Below are 18598 nucleotides of genomic sequence, written 5' to 3' on the forward strand. Positions count from 1 at the left end.
GAATCCTGTTTCTTTCTTTACCTCCCTCCCTCCCTCCCTCCCTCTCTCCCTCCCTCCCTCCCTCCCTCCCTCCCTCTCTCCCTCCCTCCTTCCCTTCCTTCCTCCCTTCCTCCCTCCTTTTCTTTCTCAAATGCTATGTGTCCCCCGACCCTAGGAACTGGAGGAGGAAGAAGAGAAGGGAGTGTAAAGAGGAAGAGGTAGCAGTGCCCAGGAGCTATGACTGTTGTAACCTCACAAGACTGATTTTTACACTCTCCAGGAGCACAACCTGGTGCTCCTGTGTGAGGAACGCATGTCTTACTAGTAGGTGGGCCCCGCAGCACATGGACAGAGCAGGGGAGATTAGAGGTGATTGGGACGGAAGACTGACCTGGCAAAGTGGGATCCTGAGCCCTGGGCAGTGGAGTCAGGGGACAGATACTGAGGTGGCCAGGGGGTGGAGGGTGTGTGTGTGCGGTGATCGAAGTGTTTCCGGAATGTCTCTGGTGGTTGTGCCGGTGACCTGGAGGGGGCACTGAGTCAGGGGTCTGATTGGAGGCTGTGGAGGCGGGCACCAGATGCCTGGGCTTTCTTTGTCTCTGTCCCACTCTCCCTTTTTGTTGAATTTTCTCTGCCTCTCAAGAGGACCCAGGTGAGCTGCTTCCCAGGCTGGGCTTTGTGCCTCCATGGCTGATGGGAGCCAGTCCCAGGCTCCTGGGCCTTGTGATGCTATTACTCTGGGTTGATCTTCCTGCTATTAGTGGCCACTGCGGTGGGTGTGTCCAGTATTAAATGACCACCACTGGTGCTGTAGGAGGTGGTGCCACGGGAACCGAGACTGGGTCTGAGCCAGCCTCACCGTCTGCAGACCTCATCTGGGCAGGGGCTGGGCCAAGACCAAGGCTCCAGTCATGGTGCAGGAGCCCCTAGGACTGGGGAACATCTGCTCAACCTCTGCTGACAGAGGAACTGGGACCCAGAAAGGGGAAGAGAGTTCAAGGTCACTTCAAAGAGCTGATGAGTACAAGGGACAGTGTGGAGCTGGGCTGGACAGTGAGCAGAGTGTGTATCCTGTGGCTGTGGGTGCTGAGGGGGCCGAGAGTCCAGCAACCTCAAATGGAGCATGGCTGGGGCAGGACAGCGCCCGTGCTATGGAGGGTGAGTGTGATCTGACTTACCTGGGCCTGTGTTGGTTCTAGCACTGTTGAGCCCCTCAGTCCTGAGCAAACAATGATGGTTGGTCTCCCTGGAGCCATGTCAGGCAGACATGCAGGACCAGGCTCCGAGGTGTCCCTGCTACACTGATAGCCCTTTCTGATGGCCCCACCATTTGACCCTGAGAGGCAGGTGAGGAAGGAAACTTCCTGTGTTACAGATGGAAAAACCAAGGCTCAGGGACACAAAGTGCTTTAAGCCACCCTGGGAAGGCGTGGCAGGGCCAGCACCTCTCTGCCTGCGGGGAGGGAAACTGAAGCGGTCCCTGGGCTAGAGGCTGCCCCCTGTGGCCCCAGCCCCCACCTTCCTGCTGTGTGACTTGGGAGGAGCCACAGCTTCTCTGGCTTTCCTTCCTCTCTTCACACAGGCAATGGGGTCCTCTTTCTTGGAGAAATGGTGTCCCCAGGAGCGGAAATCAACTTGCTGAGGAGCAGGTTAAATGGGGTGGGACAGCTGGAGAAGTGGACATGAAACCAAGGGATCAGAGATCATTTTGGAGACTAGCAGATTCAAGAAAGGAAGAGAAACAAAAGCATATACTCAGAGGGGGTGGCATGTGGGGAGTGGATGGGAGAGATGAAGGGGAGGGGGGAGGCTTTCAAAGAAAGAATGAAAGAAACGAGTCATTCCAGTGTGGTGTGGTTGCAGAAATTCCACTGAATCTTTAAACAATCCTTGTCAATTTTTCATCTGCTGGTATGAGGGCCCTCTGGTCTGCCACAAATCTCTGAGTATCGGGGGAGAAAGAGGGAGGGAAAATATGGGTCAGAGAGGGAGAGAAAATCAGAAAATAAGAAAGAGATAATTAGAGAAATAATTAGATAATCCAGAGCAGGGCAGGGAGAGACAGAAGTAGAGAGGGGGTGGGGAAGAAAGGAGAGACAGTAGAGAGAGGCGGGAAAGACCCTGTGATGGGATTCCCACACTGGCAGCAACACTGAACATACACCTCCTGAATAGCACCGAGCACTTCTGCCTCTGTTTAGCCAAAGCATAGCCACCTCCTCTAGGACATCCTGCTTGTTTCTCTTGCTCTTTGCTGGGGGCTCACCAGGTGTGCCCAACAACCTGGGAAGGTGTGATACTTAGAGGATCCATGGTCTCAGTCATGCCCCTTCATCGTTCATCTCTCACCAAATATTTACTGGTTGCCTGCTCAGGGCCACTGTTTTGCCTCCTGTCTCCCAGGGCATGGCTCAACTCCTGCTGGCTGGAGAATGTCCAGGGCTCAGGGCCTCGGCCTCTCTTTGTCTCTGCCTTCCCCTGGACACAGCTGGGCACCTGGCAGGGGATGGGAGTTTTCTGGCTGGTTGGAGGCTTGCTGAGGACTGGGGAACCAGGCACAGGCAGGTGTTTGTAAGCCATGTGTGAACAAAGCCAGGCCTGTGTACCTAGCATGAAATCCCTCATCTTACCTGCTCTCCCCTAGTGTCTGGTTGGCTGGGGGGCTCTAGGGGTGAAGGAGGATGCTTGCAAATGGTTATTGTTTGGAGCGCTGTCATGTTCAGGATAACTCTGACTCTTCATTCCACTTAAAGCCCGCCTCTTTCAAAAGACTTCAGGGCTGCTCAGAAGGGTGGTGAAGGATTCCTCTAGCTCTGCCCAGGCCCTGTTCTTGACTCAAGATCACAACCATGGGACCCTGAGCCCAGTAGTCCAGGACAGGACAGAAGCTTTGCACTACATTGACAAAATGGTACATGAAAAGACCTGTTTTAAAACCAAATGTCCTGGATGAAGGGAGCTCGAGATGGAAGAATTTCCTGAATGGCAGTCCTGGAAGGAAGATGATCCAAGGGCATACTTGGGGGAGGGAGCCCCAGTAGGGCTTGGTGGGGCTGTAGGTTGGGACTGGCAGGCCTGGGGCAGCATAGAGCATCCACAGCCTCCTCCCTAAAGAGAGAGTCCAGCCTGTGTCTCTCCACTCCCTTCTCCACCCCAAGGTGCTTCTTTCTCCAGAAAATGTTCAATTTCCTATTTAGCCACAGTAGGCTCTGGAGGGAATCAGAGGTGAAATTATTTCTTGTGCTTTGGGGAGTGTGCTATGAGACTAGACATAGACCAATGTACTCTGGGAGTCAGGTGGTACTGGGAGGCTCACAGCCGGGTAAAGTGGCCTAGAACCCAGGGAGGTACTTTAGTCCTTTGCTTCCTACACTGCCATGTCACTGGGGCCCAATGCTACATTCTGAGGCTCTGCTGCTGGTGACTACTCCCTGACCACACATTCAGGAGTCACATACCTTGTGGCCATGCCATTGCCGCCAGATGTGTTTGAGTGCTAATCAAATGTCTTCTACACTCTGTGACTCTGTCTATGGCTTACATGCCATGTTCTTTGCTCATTGCTATGTCCTATGGTTGTGTCTTCCTGTAACACACTGCTGTGTGAAAGCACTGGGCAGCTTGGGTTTATTGCTATGCAGCTGCACTCAGCTGCTCTCTGATTGCAGTTTTCTTGCTTGTCACTATGTTTCTTGGTTGTATGAGTGCATTCACTATTATGTAACTTTTTTTTGTTGCTATGAAACAGGGACCCATTGCTACATCATTATTCATAGACCTGTACTCCATTGCTACCCACCCAAGTTCTATTGCTTGTACTGTGCTGTACTGGCCTTGTGAATTGCTTGTACTTGTGCTTCTTGGTCCTTCCAGGTTCTGACTAGTTATTAAGAGCTGGAGTTTCAGGACCCAATGAGAAGAGAGAGAGAGAGAGAGGGAGAGAGAGAGAGAGAGAGAGAGAGGAGGAGAGAGAGAGGAGGAGGAGGAGGAGAAGAAGAAGAAGAAGAAGAAGAAGAAGAAGAAGAAGAAGAAGAAGAAGAAGAAGAAGAAGAAGAATAGAAGGAGGAGACAGGGGGAAGGAGAGGAGAGGGAGGGGGGAGGGGGAGAGGGGATAGGGGAAAGGGGAGAGGCAGGGGTAAGTGAAATGGAGCTGATTCAGGAACAGGAGGGAACAAGATGGGGCCTGGGATAGGTTGGAATGGGCAAGGGAGAGGGGCATGCCAATTGTCTTGCATACTATGTGTCTGAGGCACCCAGTGGTGTCAAGTGGCTTGAAGGGTCCAGGGCTGGGTATCCGGGCCTTTACAGTCACCTGGTATTCACTGGGCTATAATCAAGGCAACTTAGAGTCAGGAGCCTTGGCAGGGTTGTCCCACTTCATCTTATTGCCATCCTTCGTAAAACCAGGAGTTCAGTCTAGATGCTCTCTAAGATGTTCTTTTTAATGTACTTTCTGTCTAGCCAGGGATTCTGGCACATGGCCCAATAAGCATTTACCTACATTTGTGTGGAGCCAGGCCTGGACTGGGTCCTGGAGCCAGTATGCTCTTAGTTCAAAGCTGAATGGTGTTGGCTGAGTGGACTTAACCTTACAGCAAGCCAGGGAGAGCAGCTAGTGCCTGTGGCCTTGCCAGGTGCACAGAAAAGGAAGACCAACCCACTGATGAGTGTGCTAGAGTGGTATTCAGAGAAGACATTCTTTAGTTCTCCATCTAGACCCACTCACAACATCTCTGACAGCCTGTAGCTATGGGGCAACCCTGAGCCCCTTGTTTGTACTCAGAGCCTCACAAAATCCATTTTGGTGCCCTTGGGTCACTTATTTCTCCTCTGGCCCTCATCACTCACAATGGTTACTCAGCCCCTTGCTTAAAAATGGTTTTTACTCATGGCTAATCTTGACTTCTCAATATGCAATCCCATCCCATTTCTTACAGTTTAAATTGACTTCAGAAAGGAAGGGAGAGGAAGAGAGAGAGAGAAACATCAATGATGAGAGGGAATCATTGATTGGCTGCCTCCTGCATGCTCTCTACTGGAGAACAAGCTTGCAACCCACATGTGCCCTGACCAGGAATGGAACCTGGGACCTTTCAGTCCACAGGCTGACATTCTATCCACTGAGCCAAACCGGCAAGCCCATCTCTTACAGTTTAATTCTTAAGAGAAAATCAAGACTAACTGCAGGCATTGATTTATTAATATGTCTAAAGCAGCGGTCGCCAACCCGTGGGTCCATGGACCACTGGTAGTCCGCAAGGTCCGAAAGGTTGGCGATCGCTGGTCCAAAGTTTCCAAAGACAAGATTTGAATCTTTATTTGCAACCCAACTAATGCCTAAACTGGAAGATCAGGTTAGATAACTGCTTTCCCTAGAGGCAGAGGTGAGAAGAAGGAGAGTAGAAGATAGCCTGAGTGCTCTGGCATCCAGGCAGGGGCCTGTGCTGGGGTGGGCAGAGGCAGTTCATGTGGGAGCACCCTGGACACACCCAGCAGACAGCAACCCTCCCTATGGGACATGTTTCAGAAAGGTGCAGAGTGCCCAGGGAATATGCAGAGGCTGTTAGTGAGAGGGGAGATCCCTAGAGGAGAAAACCCAGGGCTTCCCTATTGGCCAGTGGCCTTGGCTTGGGCCTTTTCTCAGGATCTTCTGGAGCAATGCTCACCATGGGACCCATTGTGGAAGAAGAGAGGAAGCCACACTTGAATTCATCCATGGTCATTGACTTGGTACCTCAATTAGGGACTGTGGACTGTCTTTTTGGTACCCTGAACTTCAACTCTGTAGCAAGGGGCTAGCACCCAGCACTGACCCCTCAACAAATTAAGACACCAGTTTGGCCACCTTCACCAACCCTTTCCCAGCACCTGGCCAACTGGCAACAGGAAGCCATGCCAGCTCTCATGATCAAAGATGGTGTCCTTCTTCCTTTGAGGCTCCTCCAATATACTCTTCACATTATAGCATTTTACTGTGCTCATAGTACTTTACCAGAAAATTAAATTTCAAAAAATGCGTTTAGTTGTTTACTGTCTCCATGCTAGAATGTAAGTTATATGTAAGCAGAGACCTTGTTTATCCCTCGTCTGCCTCATTCAGATGCTCAATGAACACTTTTAAAAGAACAAACAATGCCATTTAAGACTTCCATACTCAGTGTAGTAACAACAGCTTCTAAAATCTCCACACTCCTGTGACACCCTTTGCTGTGCAGACTTATTTTCCATCCCATCTCCTTTGTCATTACTTTAGAAGCTAAAACAAACCTCTCAGGGCTTCCCATTACCCAATCACATGCTCCTGAGGATGCTCTGAGTTGATGACTAGTTGAGTAAATGGAACCAGCTTATACAGTGTTGCAAGGTTTGTTTAAAAAAAAAATCGTATGGGTATTTCATTCAAAAGAGAAATAAACTTTGTAAAATGAAGAATGCACACCTTCCACAGTTTAGATTTGGGGTAACTCACTTACAGAGTGCTCCCAAGGGGAGGTCTACTTGTCACCTGAGGAGTGAACTAGGCCCATAAAGCCAGTCAAGTCCCTTCCAAATCCCCCCTATCATGGCTCCAGCCCTCCCAGGTCTGGGAAAGGAGAGAGACACTCACCATTTCATGGGACATTTGGGGCATCTGAGGCTTTTCCTCTGCTTGCTGGTAGGTGGATGTGCTGGAATTTATTGTGGAGCTCACTGTGGCCTTGGACTGGGACTCGTAGGTGGAACCCAGCTTCTCATCTAAGATTTGAGGGTCCAGCGTGGGCAGAACCTTGCAGTTGTTTGGTGTTAAGAAGTTTTCTGGCCTCTGGGAAGAGAAAGTGCAAAGAAATTCCTCTGTGCCTCTCTACCATAGTGCACTTTCTACACCCCAAACCTCTCCTCCTCATGGCTCAGGAGACCCTGTATTTGGGCCCCTGTCTACCTCCTGCCCCCATGCTCTCTGGGCCCTAATCACACTGTCCTTGATGTTTCTCTAACAAGCCAAGCTCTTCCTGCCTCTAGGCTAGGGGTGTCGAACTCAATCAGAGAAGGGGCCAAAATCTAAAATCCAGCCTAAATCGTGGGCCGAATGGTTTACTGAACAGTCATAAACTGTCATTGTGATGGAAACGCAGCGGAGTACAGTGATGACAGCGCGGTGCGGGCCACATTGCAAGGCCTGGCAGGACGGATTTGGCCTGCGGGCCTTGTGTTTGACACATGTGCTCTAGGCCTTTGCATCTGCTGTTTTCTCTACCTAGAAAGCCTCATGGGGTCTTTACATGGCTGTTCCCGTCTCTTCACTCAGGTCTCGGCCCAAATGTGATTTTCTTAGAGAGTTCTGCTCTTTGAGGTGGAGGCCCATCCTACTAAAAGTAATTCCTCTTCCAAAATACTCTCTTCACATTATACTACTATAATATATTCATAGTACTTTACCAGAAAATTAAATTTCAAAAAATGTGCTTAGTTGTTTACTGCCTACCTCACTTCTCCAATCGCCACGCTAGAATGTAAGTTATATGTAAGCAGAGACCTTGTTTATCCCTCGTTTGCCTCATTTAGATGCTCAATAAACACTTTTGAAAGAATAAACGATCCCATCGATGACTTCCATACTCAGTGTAGTAACAACAGCTTCTAAAATCTCCACACTCCTGTGACACCCTTTGCTGTGCAGACTTATTTTCCATTCCATCTCTGTCATTCTTCCTCTTATCACCCCTTAAACAGTCTCTCTCTCTCTCTCTCTCTCTCTCTCTCTCTCTCTCTCTCTCTCCCCTCCCTCCTTTCCTCCCTCCCTCCCCTTTCTCCTTTAATGTCTTGTTTTCTATTTTCCTCCTCCTCTCTTGGTATGATTTTCACTCTCATCTCTGCTTGTCTAGAATTTGACCCACTCAAATACCAGCCCCTCTAGGAAGCCTAATGGTCTCTGCCCACACTTGCTCAAAGCTTTTCTGGGTTCTTCCAGCCCAACCACTAGCTCTCTGTGCTCACATTGGTCTCTAACTCCAGGCTTGTTTGCCATTTTATTTTTTTAACTAGAGGCCCAGTGCACAAAATTCATGCATGGGGGCAGGGGTGGGGCTGTCCCTCTGCCCAGCCTGCACCCTCTAGAATCCGGGACTCCTCAAGGGATGTCTGACTGCCCATTTAAGCCCAATCCTACAATCTCTCTCACAGTCCAGGACTGCTGACTCCCAACCGCTCACCTGCCTCTATCTGGTTGCCCCTAACTGCTACTGCCTGCCAGCCTAATCACCCCCTAACCACTTCCCTGCCAGCCTGGTCAATACCTAACTGCTCCCCAGACGGCCTGATTGCCCCTAACTGACTTCCTCTGCCAGCCTGGTCACCCCCAACTGCCCTCCTCTGCTGGTCTGGTCACCCCTAACTTCCCACAACTGCCCCTTCTGCTGGCCATCATATGGCAGCCATCTTTAACCACTGGAGGTGGCCACCTTGTATCTTGGAGTGACAGTCAATTTGCATATTACTTTTTTATTAGGATAAAACTTTTAAGTTTTTTGGACTTGGGGACATGTCTTATGCTCTCTCTAGTGAGAGGTTACTTTAAAGCTCTGTTGAAAATCTGTAGTTAGCCATAACTGTATTGTTCAAAGAATTATGCAGTATCAAGTTTGTAAGGACCTTGAAGGTGATCCACTTTCACCGTACATTAGTTGATAGAATTCTTTCTTGGCCAAAAGCAGACAAATATGGCACTTTCTAGAGCAGCATTCACCAACCGTTCAGACCTCATGGACCACCGGTTGTCAACCTTTGGTTTAGAGTGTTGTTCTAGAAGTAAATAGAAGAATGGGCATAGTGCCAAACAGGACAGATGTGTTAAGGGTTAGAAGTGCTTGAGTGTCTCACTCTGAACAGTGAGAACTTGGTACTCTATATGAAAGCCCACTCATGAATCATACGAATCAGGACAAAGATCCTTCACTTTACCACTGGGATCCTTTATGTCCTTTAAAAATAAAATTGTGTGTGCAGAAATTCATTAACATGAAGCCTTTTCAGGCTTGTGTCAGTAGAGTATATCTTGTTCAAGTTGCCCGCACTCTCACCCTTACCCCCACCCTCCACCCCATCCCTGGATTTAAGGATAAATACTTCCAAAGAGAAAACAGCTGAACAAAGACTGTTGGAATGGGAAGAATGAAGCTTGGGTGACCTTGGGGCTGACTAAGGCACCTACTGCTTGTTAAAATCAAGATTTCTGGGACTGTTTTTCCCTGGGCAGTAGGCCTGGCTGTCTCTCTCACCTGCTCCTCTCAGTAGCTATGTACATAGAGGCTGGAACTCACTCAGGGGCTCCTCATTGAACATGCCCAGGGCCTCAGTGCAGCATCTGAGTCAGATGGTTTTGGCATTTTGTGTTGTCTGTTTTATATAGGAAAAAACACCATATCTTTCTCCTGTTCAGAATGGCTGAACACCAGGATGGCTGCAGAGAACAACAGAATACATATTGGATGGATGGATAGATGGATGGATGGATGGATGAATGGGTGCAAGAGAGAATGAAGGAAAGAGTAACTACCCAGGGTAAAGACTAACTTCCCATTGACAAAGTGGCCCCCGAGGCTGGGGTGAGATGCTGATTCAGGACCCATAATGACATTTTTCCTCATTTCCAGGCAGCAAGCCAATTTTGATGTCCTGGATTTCATAGACTGCCATCTAATCCAGTTAGAAGAGGAAATAGAAGTAATGAAATCAAGGGAGGTCTCCAGAGGTGCCCTATCAGTTCTGAAAGCAGGGACACCATACTGAGAAAGTCCCCTCCCCCATAGCCTGTCTCCCTGACATCCACCCTCTGTGGCCGAGAAGTGTCAACTCAGTGACTCAAAAGCTGACATTTATGAAACTGGGCATTCACAGGATACTTTTATGTATATTTTGAAGCTTGTGATGGATAATTCATTTAATTTCATTATAACAACAAAATAAAAACGAGACTGACCCCAGTCCAGTCCAGTGCTTTTTACCCCATCAGTTTCTGGTGGGTGGGTGTGCTCTGAAAAGCACAGCATCTATGGATTCTAGTCTATACTGCCCATTGCACTCCCTTCTGACCCTCAGCTGCTCTACCCAGAGCCCCTGTCAGACTCAGAGGTTTTGCACTGCTCTGCCCTCTCCATGGCTGGTCCTGGCCTATATCTGCTCCCATAGCTGTTTCATACCAGCACCTCCACACCCTACCCACCTCTGCAGGTCTCCTACCCACATTTTCAATCAATTTTGTCAGGATGTATTGTGGCCTGGTTGGGGGCAAGGTGGGTGGGTGGTTTTTGCAGAAAAGTCTTTAGACTTCCACATAGTATAGGCCCCACAGGCAAGGCCAGAGGCAGTTGCTCTTGTCATGTGAGATAACTGGCACCAGGAAGGCCATAGTGCCTCACGAAGTGCCTAAATTCTCCCTCACCGTCCTTTACCTCTCCAGACTCCTCAGCTTTCACTGCCTTATTTTGGGGAGGAGATTGTGCCCTCCTGCCTTCTTTCTATGGGAAAGGAGCTTGTTTAAGACTCCAGGGAGGGGACAGGCTGCTGGAAGTGGTGGGTGAGGGTAGAGGATGGGGGAAAGGGCAAGGCTAAAATGGGGGAAAGGGTGAAGCCTTGTGGTTAATTCTTCCTTATGTAGTCCCAGCCTTTCTTGGCTCTCTCCCTTTCCTCCAGATGGGGGTTGGAGTGGGGGCTGCTGGCCCACCCCACAAGCCTGCTTACTTGTTCTTCTACTTGGCAGGCATGCCCTGCCTATTGAGGCAGCTTGGGGCTGACAAGTGGCTTTTCACTCTGTGGCTCCATGGCTGCAGCACATCCAGCTTCATTAGGGTTGTAACTGGAGACTTACTTTGAAAGCTCAAAGCAATGCATCGCCATGCACTGGCTCAGACTGGGAGCTCAGCCCACCACTCCTTGTGCTGCCACAGCAGCTGCCCCACATGACGAGTGCCATGGTGGGGAGAAGACACCTCTTCCATATGCCTTCCAGCCCTCACTGATGCCTGCAGGCGGGTCTGTTGAGACAGACCAGGCCATGAGCATCATAAGCTCAAGGTTTTTTGAGTCTCCTGTTTCCCCCTCCTCCACTTACATATTCTGCTTCTCTCCTATACACTCCATCCCCCAGATCATGCAAAATGCAACAGTTCCAGCTTGCCCTGGCAATTACAGACTAACCAGGTTGCAGCTGCTGTCCTTGCTGCTGAAAGTCCCCCTACTAGACTGGGGCCTCTTACCCCGCCCAGAGCCTTCCAGCTGGAGTGCACTGCTTTTAATTCAATTAGGTGGTCCTGAATCCTCCCCAGGGAGCCTGGAGCGGAAACTGACAAATTCTGTTTAACAAAGACATTTTCCCCCACCCGCCAGCTTTGGATTCTGCCCTCACCTCCCTCTCATTAGGTATCTAACAAAGTGCGTCCCAAGAAATCTACTTCCAATCGCTAGTAATTCAGGGGGCCTGATGCAATTTTCTACATGATAAGGGTGTCTCGACTGCTGGCAAACGCCATAACGAGCCCTGTACAGTGGCTCCCCATCAGTCACTGCTTTGTCATTTCCTGTTGCTGAAGTTTAGGTTCTTATCTCTTCAGCTGAAGGCTCAGACAACAGGCCCCCTCCAGGAGGGCTTGCTGCCTCCCCTACGTATGGCAAGCCTCAATTATGGCATCCTGCATGGCCTTTCAGCTGCCATGGGGTTTGAAGCTCTGGGTCTGTCAGCCAACCAAGCCATGATTCATTCTTTAGTAAATGATGTCAGAGGGTTAATCTAAAAGCCAGCTGTGGGATCAGGGGAGAGGAGTCAGTGATATACAATAATTTAAAGAAAATTCTGGCAAGGATTCTAATCTTATATAATCCTATATAATAAAAGCATAATATACAAATTGACTGAATCACCAAACAGCCGAACAACCATCTGGATGACCATCTGGGACCATACTATGACACCCACTGGTGGTAGATCAGCCAAAGTGGGTGCAATGTGATTGGTTGGGGCCCAGCCATCCCCCATGATCACCTTGCAGAGTGAGCCCAGGCCACTTACTGGTGGGCTGTGGTGGGAGGTGGGGCCTCTCTCTGTGAGGGAAGCCTGGTCCCAGTGCCTGCAGGAAGCCGGTACCGGCAGCCAGGGGAAGGAAGGGCTACTCTTGCTCAAATTTTATGCATTGGGCCTCTAATCCTATATAATAAAAGGCCAGCCACCATGAGTGTAATGACAAGAATGTCCAGAGACTAAAACCACCCGGCCCCTTGCCGGGCTGGCCGTCCCCACTTCCTTCCCTCCCTCCCCCGTAAGCACTTAGGGGTGATCAAGTAGGCAGGCAAGCAGTTAGGGATGATTAGGTAGGCAGATAGCCCCTTGCAGGGCTAGCCCCACCCCCCAGCAAAGAAAGAGGGAGGTCCAGGCCACCAGCAGCAACCCTGTGGCAGGTGTGTGGCTGGCCAGTGATAGCCCCGCAGAGGGAGGACCAGGCCAGCCAAGCCATCGCACCCCACGCCTGTCGCCTGCAGAGGGAGGCCACCGGTGGCAGGGGAGGGGGGTGCAGTGCTGAACAGATGAAAAGCAGTGTCAGCAGTGGGGTTGGGGCCAGCTGCCTGCAGGCGGGGGAAGGAAAGCCATGATAGGCCCTGATCTCAGGCCAGACCTAGGGACCCTACCCAAAGGGTCCTGGGTTATGAGAGGGTGCAGGCCAGGCTGTGGCCCCCTCCCCCCCCCCACCAGTGCATCAATTTTCATGCACCAGGGCTCTAGTTTCCTTAGCCATCCTTGCATCCTGAATCAATATACTTCATCTGTGGGCTGGGAGTCACAGGCACACTTTCTTAAAGCATCATAGGGCCTGTGGTTGGTGAGGTGTTTGGGATAGACCTGCAGTATGACTTGGTCCAGCCCTGCTCACCCTGATGTGGGAGCTCAGGGCCAAAAAGCAGGTCTTTACTTTCTTATCTCCTCCATAGCCCCAAGCTCAGGGCAGGGTACACTGGGAACTCCAGCAAGTCTGGTCTCTGGAGAGATGATTGTCTCTTTTCCATTTCTTCATTCCCTGAAAAATTGCTGTGAAACCAATGTGGTGCTGGTGATGTTTATCTTCAGCACTTGGCAAGGCTTCCTGATGTCCTTATAGACATGAATCGGGGGGGGGGGGGGGCTGTCATGAGGGGTGGGCAACAAGTGAGGGTTAGCAGGGCTCCACTGTTCCACTCCCTCAGGATTCCTGCCCTCATCCCTGAAGAGTTCAGGTGCTTGTCAGCAACCTGGGTGAACAATGAATGTTAAGCACTCCCCTCACCAAGTGTCTGTAAGACACTGTGCTGGGCACTTACTCATGCTCCTCCTGTCAATTTTTACTATATTCCTGGCTGGTAGGAATCACAACCCCTTCCTTTAGATAAGGAAAGCAAAACTCCAAGATCAAGTGGAAGATTCAGGATTCAAACCCAGTTTGAAGGATGCACACTTTTTAGTACTCAAAGTGTCCTGACCACATCCACAGATGATACAAAGGTTGCGGTGGGGATGGAGGCAGGACTGTAAATGTGATGCATGATAAAATCAGGGTCCAGAATGATCATAAGCCCAGACAATGGCTGAGATGGAGAAGGTGAAACCGGCAGGGAAGAGAACCCTGCCCAAGTTTGAAATAGAGCAGTAGAAGGTGAAGATGCTCCTGACAATGGCTCACATGCCAGCCTGGACCCACAGACTTTCAATGGATCCCTGTGGTGTAGGTTAATAATAAAGTAAATGACAGACTTTGGCTGTACCAAAGGGGAGAATGTGTTTGGAGAAAGGGGTAATGGCCCTATTCTATCCTCCAATGTTGATCTGGCCCCACGTTTTGGGGGGAGTTTTAAGAGCGGTCTTATCAAGAGGAGTCGGCCAGGAGGATGAGAAGGAGAAACCAAGTAGGACAAAGATCAGTCAGAGCAGTGGTTGACAAACTCATTAGTCAACAGAGCCAAATATCAACAGTACCATGATTGAAATTTCTTTTGAGAGCCAAATTTTTTAAACTTAAATCTCTTCTAACATCACTTCTTCAAAACAGACTCACTCAGGTTGTGGTATTCTGTGAAAGAGCCACACTTAAGGGGCCAAAGAGCCACATGTGGCTCGCGAATTGCAGTTTACTGTCCACAGAATCAGAGGAAGGAGAGCTGGTCAGGCTGGAGATGATATAACAAAGTTTGCAGGCAGCAGTAGAGCTGATGTGGGCCTGGGAGCTGACTTCTGTGGGGCTGGCCTCAGGAAAGAAAAGGTAGGGTCAGGGGGAGGAACTGGAAAGAGACAGAAGGAAGAGGTTTACAAGGGAGATGACAGATGCTGGAAAGGGCTTCCTGGGAAGTAATGAGCTTGCTGTCACAAGAAGTGAGCAGGTAGATTCTGTAGAACCCTGTGCTTTGGAAGGAGTGTCAAACTCCCTCCTTGAGGTGGAGAGCACCAGGTGGGGAGTTGTATGATAACCAAGAGACTGTGCGGGGACCAATTCAAGCCAGAGTTGTGTACAGAGCTGGGTTCTGTACTTATTTGTCCCCAAGGCATGGAGCAACTGGGATAGGTTCGGGCATAGTGAACCCTGGAAAACCACAGGCTCTTGCCTCTTACCCACCATTCGCACCTTCTTTTGAGTTGACTTGGGCCTAGAATCTGAGCAGGTGGAAGAAAGTACCTGTGAGCTTGGGGAGAGATAGGCCTGTTCCTGCTTTCTGCCATTTGGCCTGAAGGGGTTGTAGCAGTCTGGGGCAGAAGGAAAGATAGGCAGGGATGTTGTGAGGTTGTGGGAGGGGAAGGGTCTCTTTCTCTGGATCTACCATTGTCCTTATGGTAGTATTTTCAGAGCTGGTGTCTTGGGATGAGGACAGACCAGCCAAGGAGGCTGCTATGCTATCCTGGACACTGGGCCTTCCAGGCAGCCATGCTTGTGAGGAAATGGAGGCAAGCTTGTGTCGGGGCTTCTCAGAGAACCAGCCTATGGCTGTCATGTGTGCTTTTCAACTAAATTTGTGAAAATTCACCAATCAAAGCCAGGAGCCTATGTCCTGCCTATGCCTCCACTTTGGGCAGGTCTCCAGAGATAGTGTTGTAATCAGTAGTTTGAATTAAAACACCAGAGCAGCATGGTATCATTTCAGAGCAGCCCCACCTGCCCCTTTCTGTGAGGGGATTAGGGAAGGGGAGGGCAGACTGATTGGGAGCCACCCCCTCCTCCAAGGGGTGGCAGCAGATTCCTCCTTTCCTCAAATGTATCCTCCCTGTGCCAAAATCCATGGAAGCCTGTGGGTTTCAAGTTCTGCCAGCATCTCTCAGGGCCGTGAGCTACCTCTGCTTTGTGCCCTGGCACCCGGCCTGGACAAGACTCTGGATCCCAAGCCCCAGCCCTAAGACCCGCCCCTCCCCAAGGAGCGCCTAATATGTGCATCCAGGCTCCAGTGCACATGGCCCAGTGCACATAGCTGGGCCTAGAAACCTGGTCAGGGTGGGCCTCACTTAAAAGAGGATGTCTGTGAACTGGAGGGCACCCAGGATACTGTGGAAATTTGAAGCCAATTCGTTAAAAGAAGAGGCTGCTTAGCCTGGGGAAGCATAGACTCTCAGCGGAGCAGATCACACTCTTCAAAGAGAAGAGGCCAGCATCAGAGAAGGAGGGAAGAAGACCAAAGGCTTATTCATGTATATATATGTGCAGTAGCCACAGACTCAGGGGTTCTTAGAGCACAGTGGGCCTCCAAGGCCAACCCCCCTAGAATGTGCAATAAGGGGAGATTTCTTTGTATCTAAGCGTAGCTATATACCTACTCATGTATATACACAGCTCTGGCTTGAATCAGATCACTCAAAGCAGCAGGTCCTGAAGTATGGTAGTAGAAACTGCTGTTTGGGTTCTGTACTTCTTTGTTTGAAAAAACAATAGAAAGTTATTTTGATTTTCTGAACTTATGTATGCTATCCTAATACTCCATTGATGATGGTGATTGTGATCTCATTGGTTACTGAAGTACATTTTTCTGGGAACTATGACAGATCAATTATCCTTAATTGCCTCAGTAGCTACAGATAGTGCATTCCTGTTGACTTAGTGATCCCAGAATCTGGACAGCACAATTATTCTAAATTGCCCCGGTGGTCCCAGATAATGTGTTTCTGTTGATTCAGTGATTCGAAGATAATTTAGATAACTAACTTGCTCAGTTTCACTTCTGTAAAATCATGAAACAAGTTCCTTATTCCAGACCCAAAGATATAATCGATACTTTTGTGATATTCTGCCAATATAAGCCAGACGTGGCAAGCTGTTCAGGGCTTCAAGATTTGGAAGTTTAGCCCCTTGTATGCTGCTGGCTTTTAAGAAATGACTCCATAATTCCACTTTTTGAGGCACTCTTTGTAAAATGGAGGTTACACTACAACAGTCCCATAGAGAAGCCCCACTAGAGGGAAAATCTTAATCAATTACCAACACAACCAGCTTCAGGTACAATATCCCAAACCAGGAGACCACCCGTTCTTGCCATTCACTGAAATGGCTGGCTTTGTTGGCTAGTCTGCCCACCAGCATGCTGGATGGCTGACCACGTCCCAGTGTCTCTCCAACCGGGTGCACGAGGCTTGCTGGCATTGCACTGCAGCCCGAGGACAGAGTCAGTAGCCTGGGGCAGAGAGAGGGCCCTTGGAGGGAGGGTGGGCTCACTGGGGGTTGAGTGTTTCTATCAGTTGTAGCTACTGAGTTATGGCGTGGGTTGCTTCTAGAGGTAATGAGCTCCTGGCCAAGGCAGAGCAAGAGGAGAGACTGGCTGATCACCCATGGTAGATGTTGTCAAGGAGATTCCTGTCCAGGGTGGGCTGTTGAGATTCCTCTGCGCCTAATTTGGAATAGACCACAGCGCTCTTGTTCCTAGAGCTTTAAGAATGGGAGCAGTGGGTGGGGGGAGACTGTGTTCACCAAAATATCAATTAGCCAGGATGGTCTGTGCTTTCCTGTGGAGGCTCCAGGAAAACAGGCTATGTCCTCAAGCAGGAAGGCATGCATGTTTATTTTTCCTGAGTTATTTCCTCTCTACAGCACATCTGACCATGAGCAAGGAGCCTCACTTAAGACAGCATTGTAAGCCACATGGACGTGGGGCTCCAGAGATGAAGGCCTGCAGTCCTATGTGTGAAAATATTTGTGGGTCAGTTTGCATGTGTGTATGAGCATGCACACATGTGTTAAATGTGTGCACCCTGGCAAAGGTGTGCGTGTGCACTTGTGCACATAAATGACTGTGTGGTTATTTGAATGCTATTGTGTAAATGAATATGTGTAGAACTGCGTGAGTGAATTCTAGGCTGTAGAATCTTAATTTCCTCTGGTATTATTTTCCTGGTACACACCGGATCTCCACCCTCTTTCTTTTCCTTTTTTCTCAGAAATCCATTACTGAAAGGTTTTTACCCACCTTCAGGGGGAGGGGGAGCGGGGGAAGGGAAAGCTAAAATCACAAGGCCCAGATCAAAACACTCAGCAGCTCAATGAATTCACAGCGTTTTCCCGCATGACTTGGAGGGATAATTTAGTGAGGTCGCCAGCTGGAAGGAAAGGGATTAATTCTGCACTTAGCACAGCTCCGGTGAATAATTCATCACCAAGATCTTTGTGCCCAGCCCCTGGGCAGCTGGGAAAATGTCCTGCACACCTGCCTGTTGCCTGCTTGGATCCCCCAGTGCCTTGATGGCTTGATGCTCCTTTGGGTCCTCAGAGCACACTTGTCCCAGTGAAAGGGTGGGAGGTAGGGGGAGGTGAGGAAAGGGCTGGCAGTGGCCTCTCCTAGACCCTGAGAAGAAGGGCTGGAGCACTGAGCTCTAATTTGGGTAATCTGTGACATTTTTCTCCAAGGACTGTCTTTCCCCTTTCTTGGTGTCTTTCACTGCCTCTGTGTTCTCCCCTCTCAGTGCCTCTGGCTCCTGGTTTGGGAGGGGGTATGTCAGCTACCTAACAAACTCTCTCATAGGAATTAGAGGATGCTCTAGAAGGCAAAGTAGAACGTTGCACAGCAGGGAGTGCTGATGGGAGGTCTCAGACACTCACGAGAGGCCTTGTGTATGCAGGCTGATATGTTTCTGGATAAACCCTAGAAGGGACAGTGGACAAATTACAGCAGGTGACTGCAGGGTGCACTGGGGCCAAATGATGGATTCAATCTGGACTCAGAGCCCAGGTATGATTGGCTAGAGAGAATCTCATCCGTCAGGCAGGGCTCAGCTCCTGGTATTTTTCTACTTGGACCAACCCAGCTGTGGTAGGCAGCATTCCTACAATGGGCCCTCAAGAGTCCATACCCTAACTCCCAGAACCTGAGCATGCTGAGCTGTCACTCTTGTGCTTATGTTTAATGGCACCATGCACCATAAGATGGGAATGTTATCAGAGTGGGCACAACCTTTCCCATGACCCTTCAAAAAGCAGAACATTTTCTGTATATGCTGACAGAAGAGGAATCCAGAGTTTGAAAGTTTGAGAGGGAATTAGCATGCTGCTGTGTAGAGAGCGCCTGGGAAGGCACATGGGCATTTCTTTAATTATTGTCAACTGAATACAGTGGTGTTGGCAAAGCCACATTTTGGAAACACGCTTTGCCAAAAGGC

General features: G+C 49.6%; 1 protein-coding gene across 1 annotated transcript in view; it reads right to left on the bottom strand.

Moving 5' to 3' along the window:
• The window catches only part of CCDC33 (coiled-coil domain containing 33), a 98716-nt gene that overhangs the window by 40800 nt on the left and 39318 nt on the right, over positions 1-18598 (bottom strand). Inside the window, exon 11 of the mRNA XM_036455850.2 lies at positions 6587-6781. Coding sequence (XP_036311743.1) covers positions 6587-6781 — 195 coding nt within the window. The remainder of the gene's footprint in view (positions 1-6586; positions 6782-18598) is intronic.

The sequence above is a fragment of the Pipistrellus kuhlii genome, unplaced genomic scaffold (genome assembly GCF_014108245.1).
Source record: "Pipistrellus kuhlii isolate mPipKuh1 unplaced genomic scaffold, mPipKuh1.p scaffold_m20_p_1, whole genome shotgun sequence".
Lineage (NCBI taxonomy): Eukaryota > Metazoa > Chordata > Mammalia > Chiroptera > Vespertilionidae > Pipistrellus > Pipistrellus kuhlii.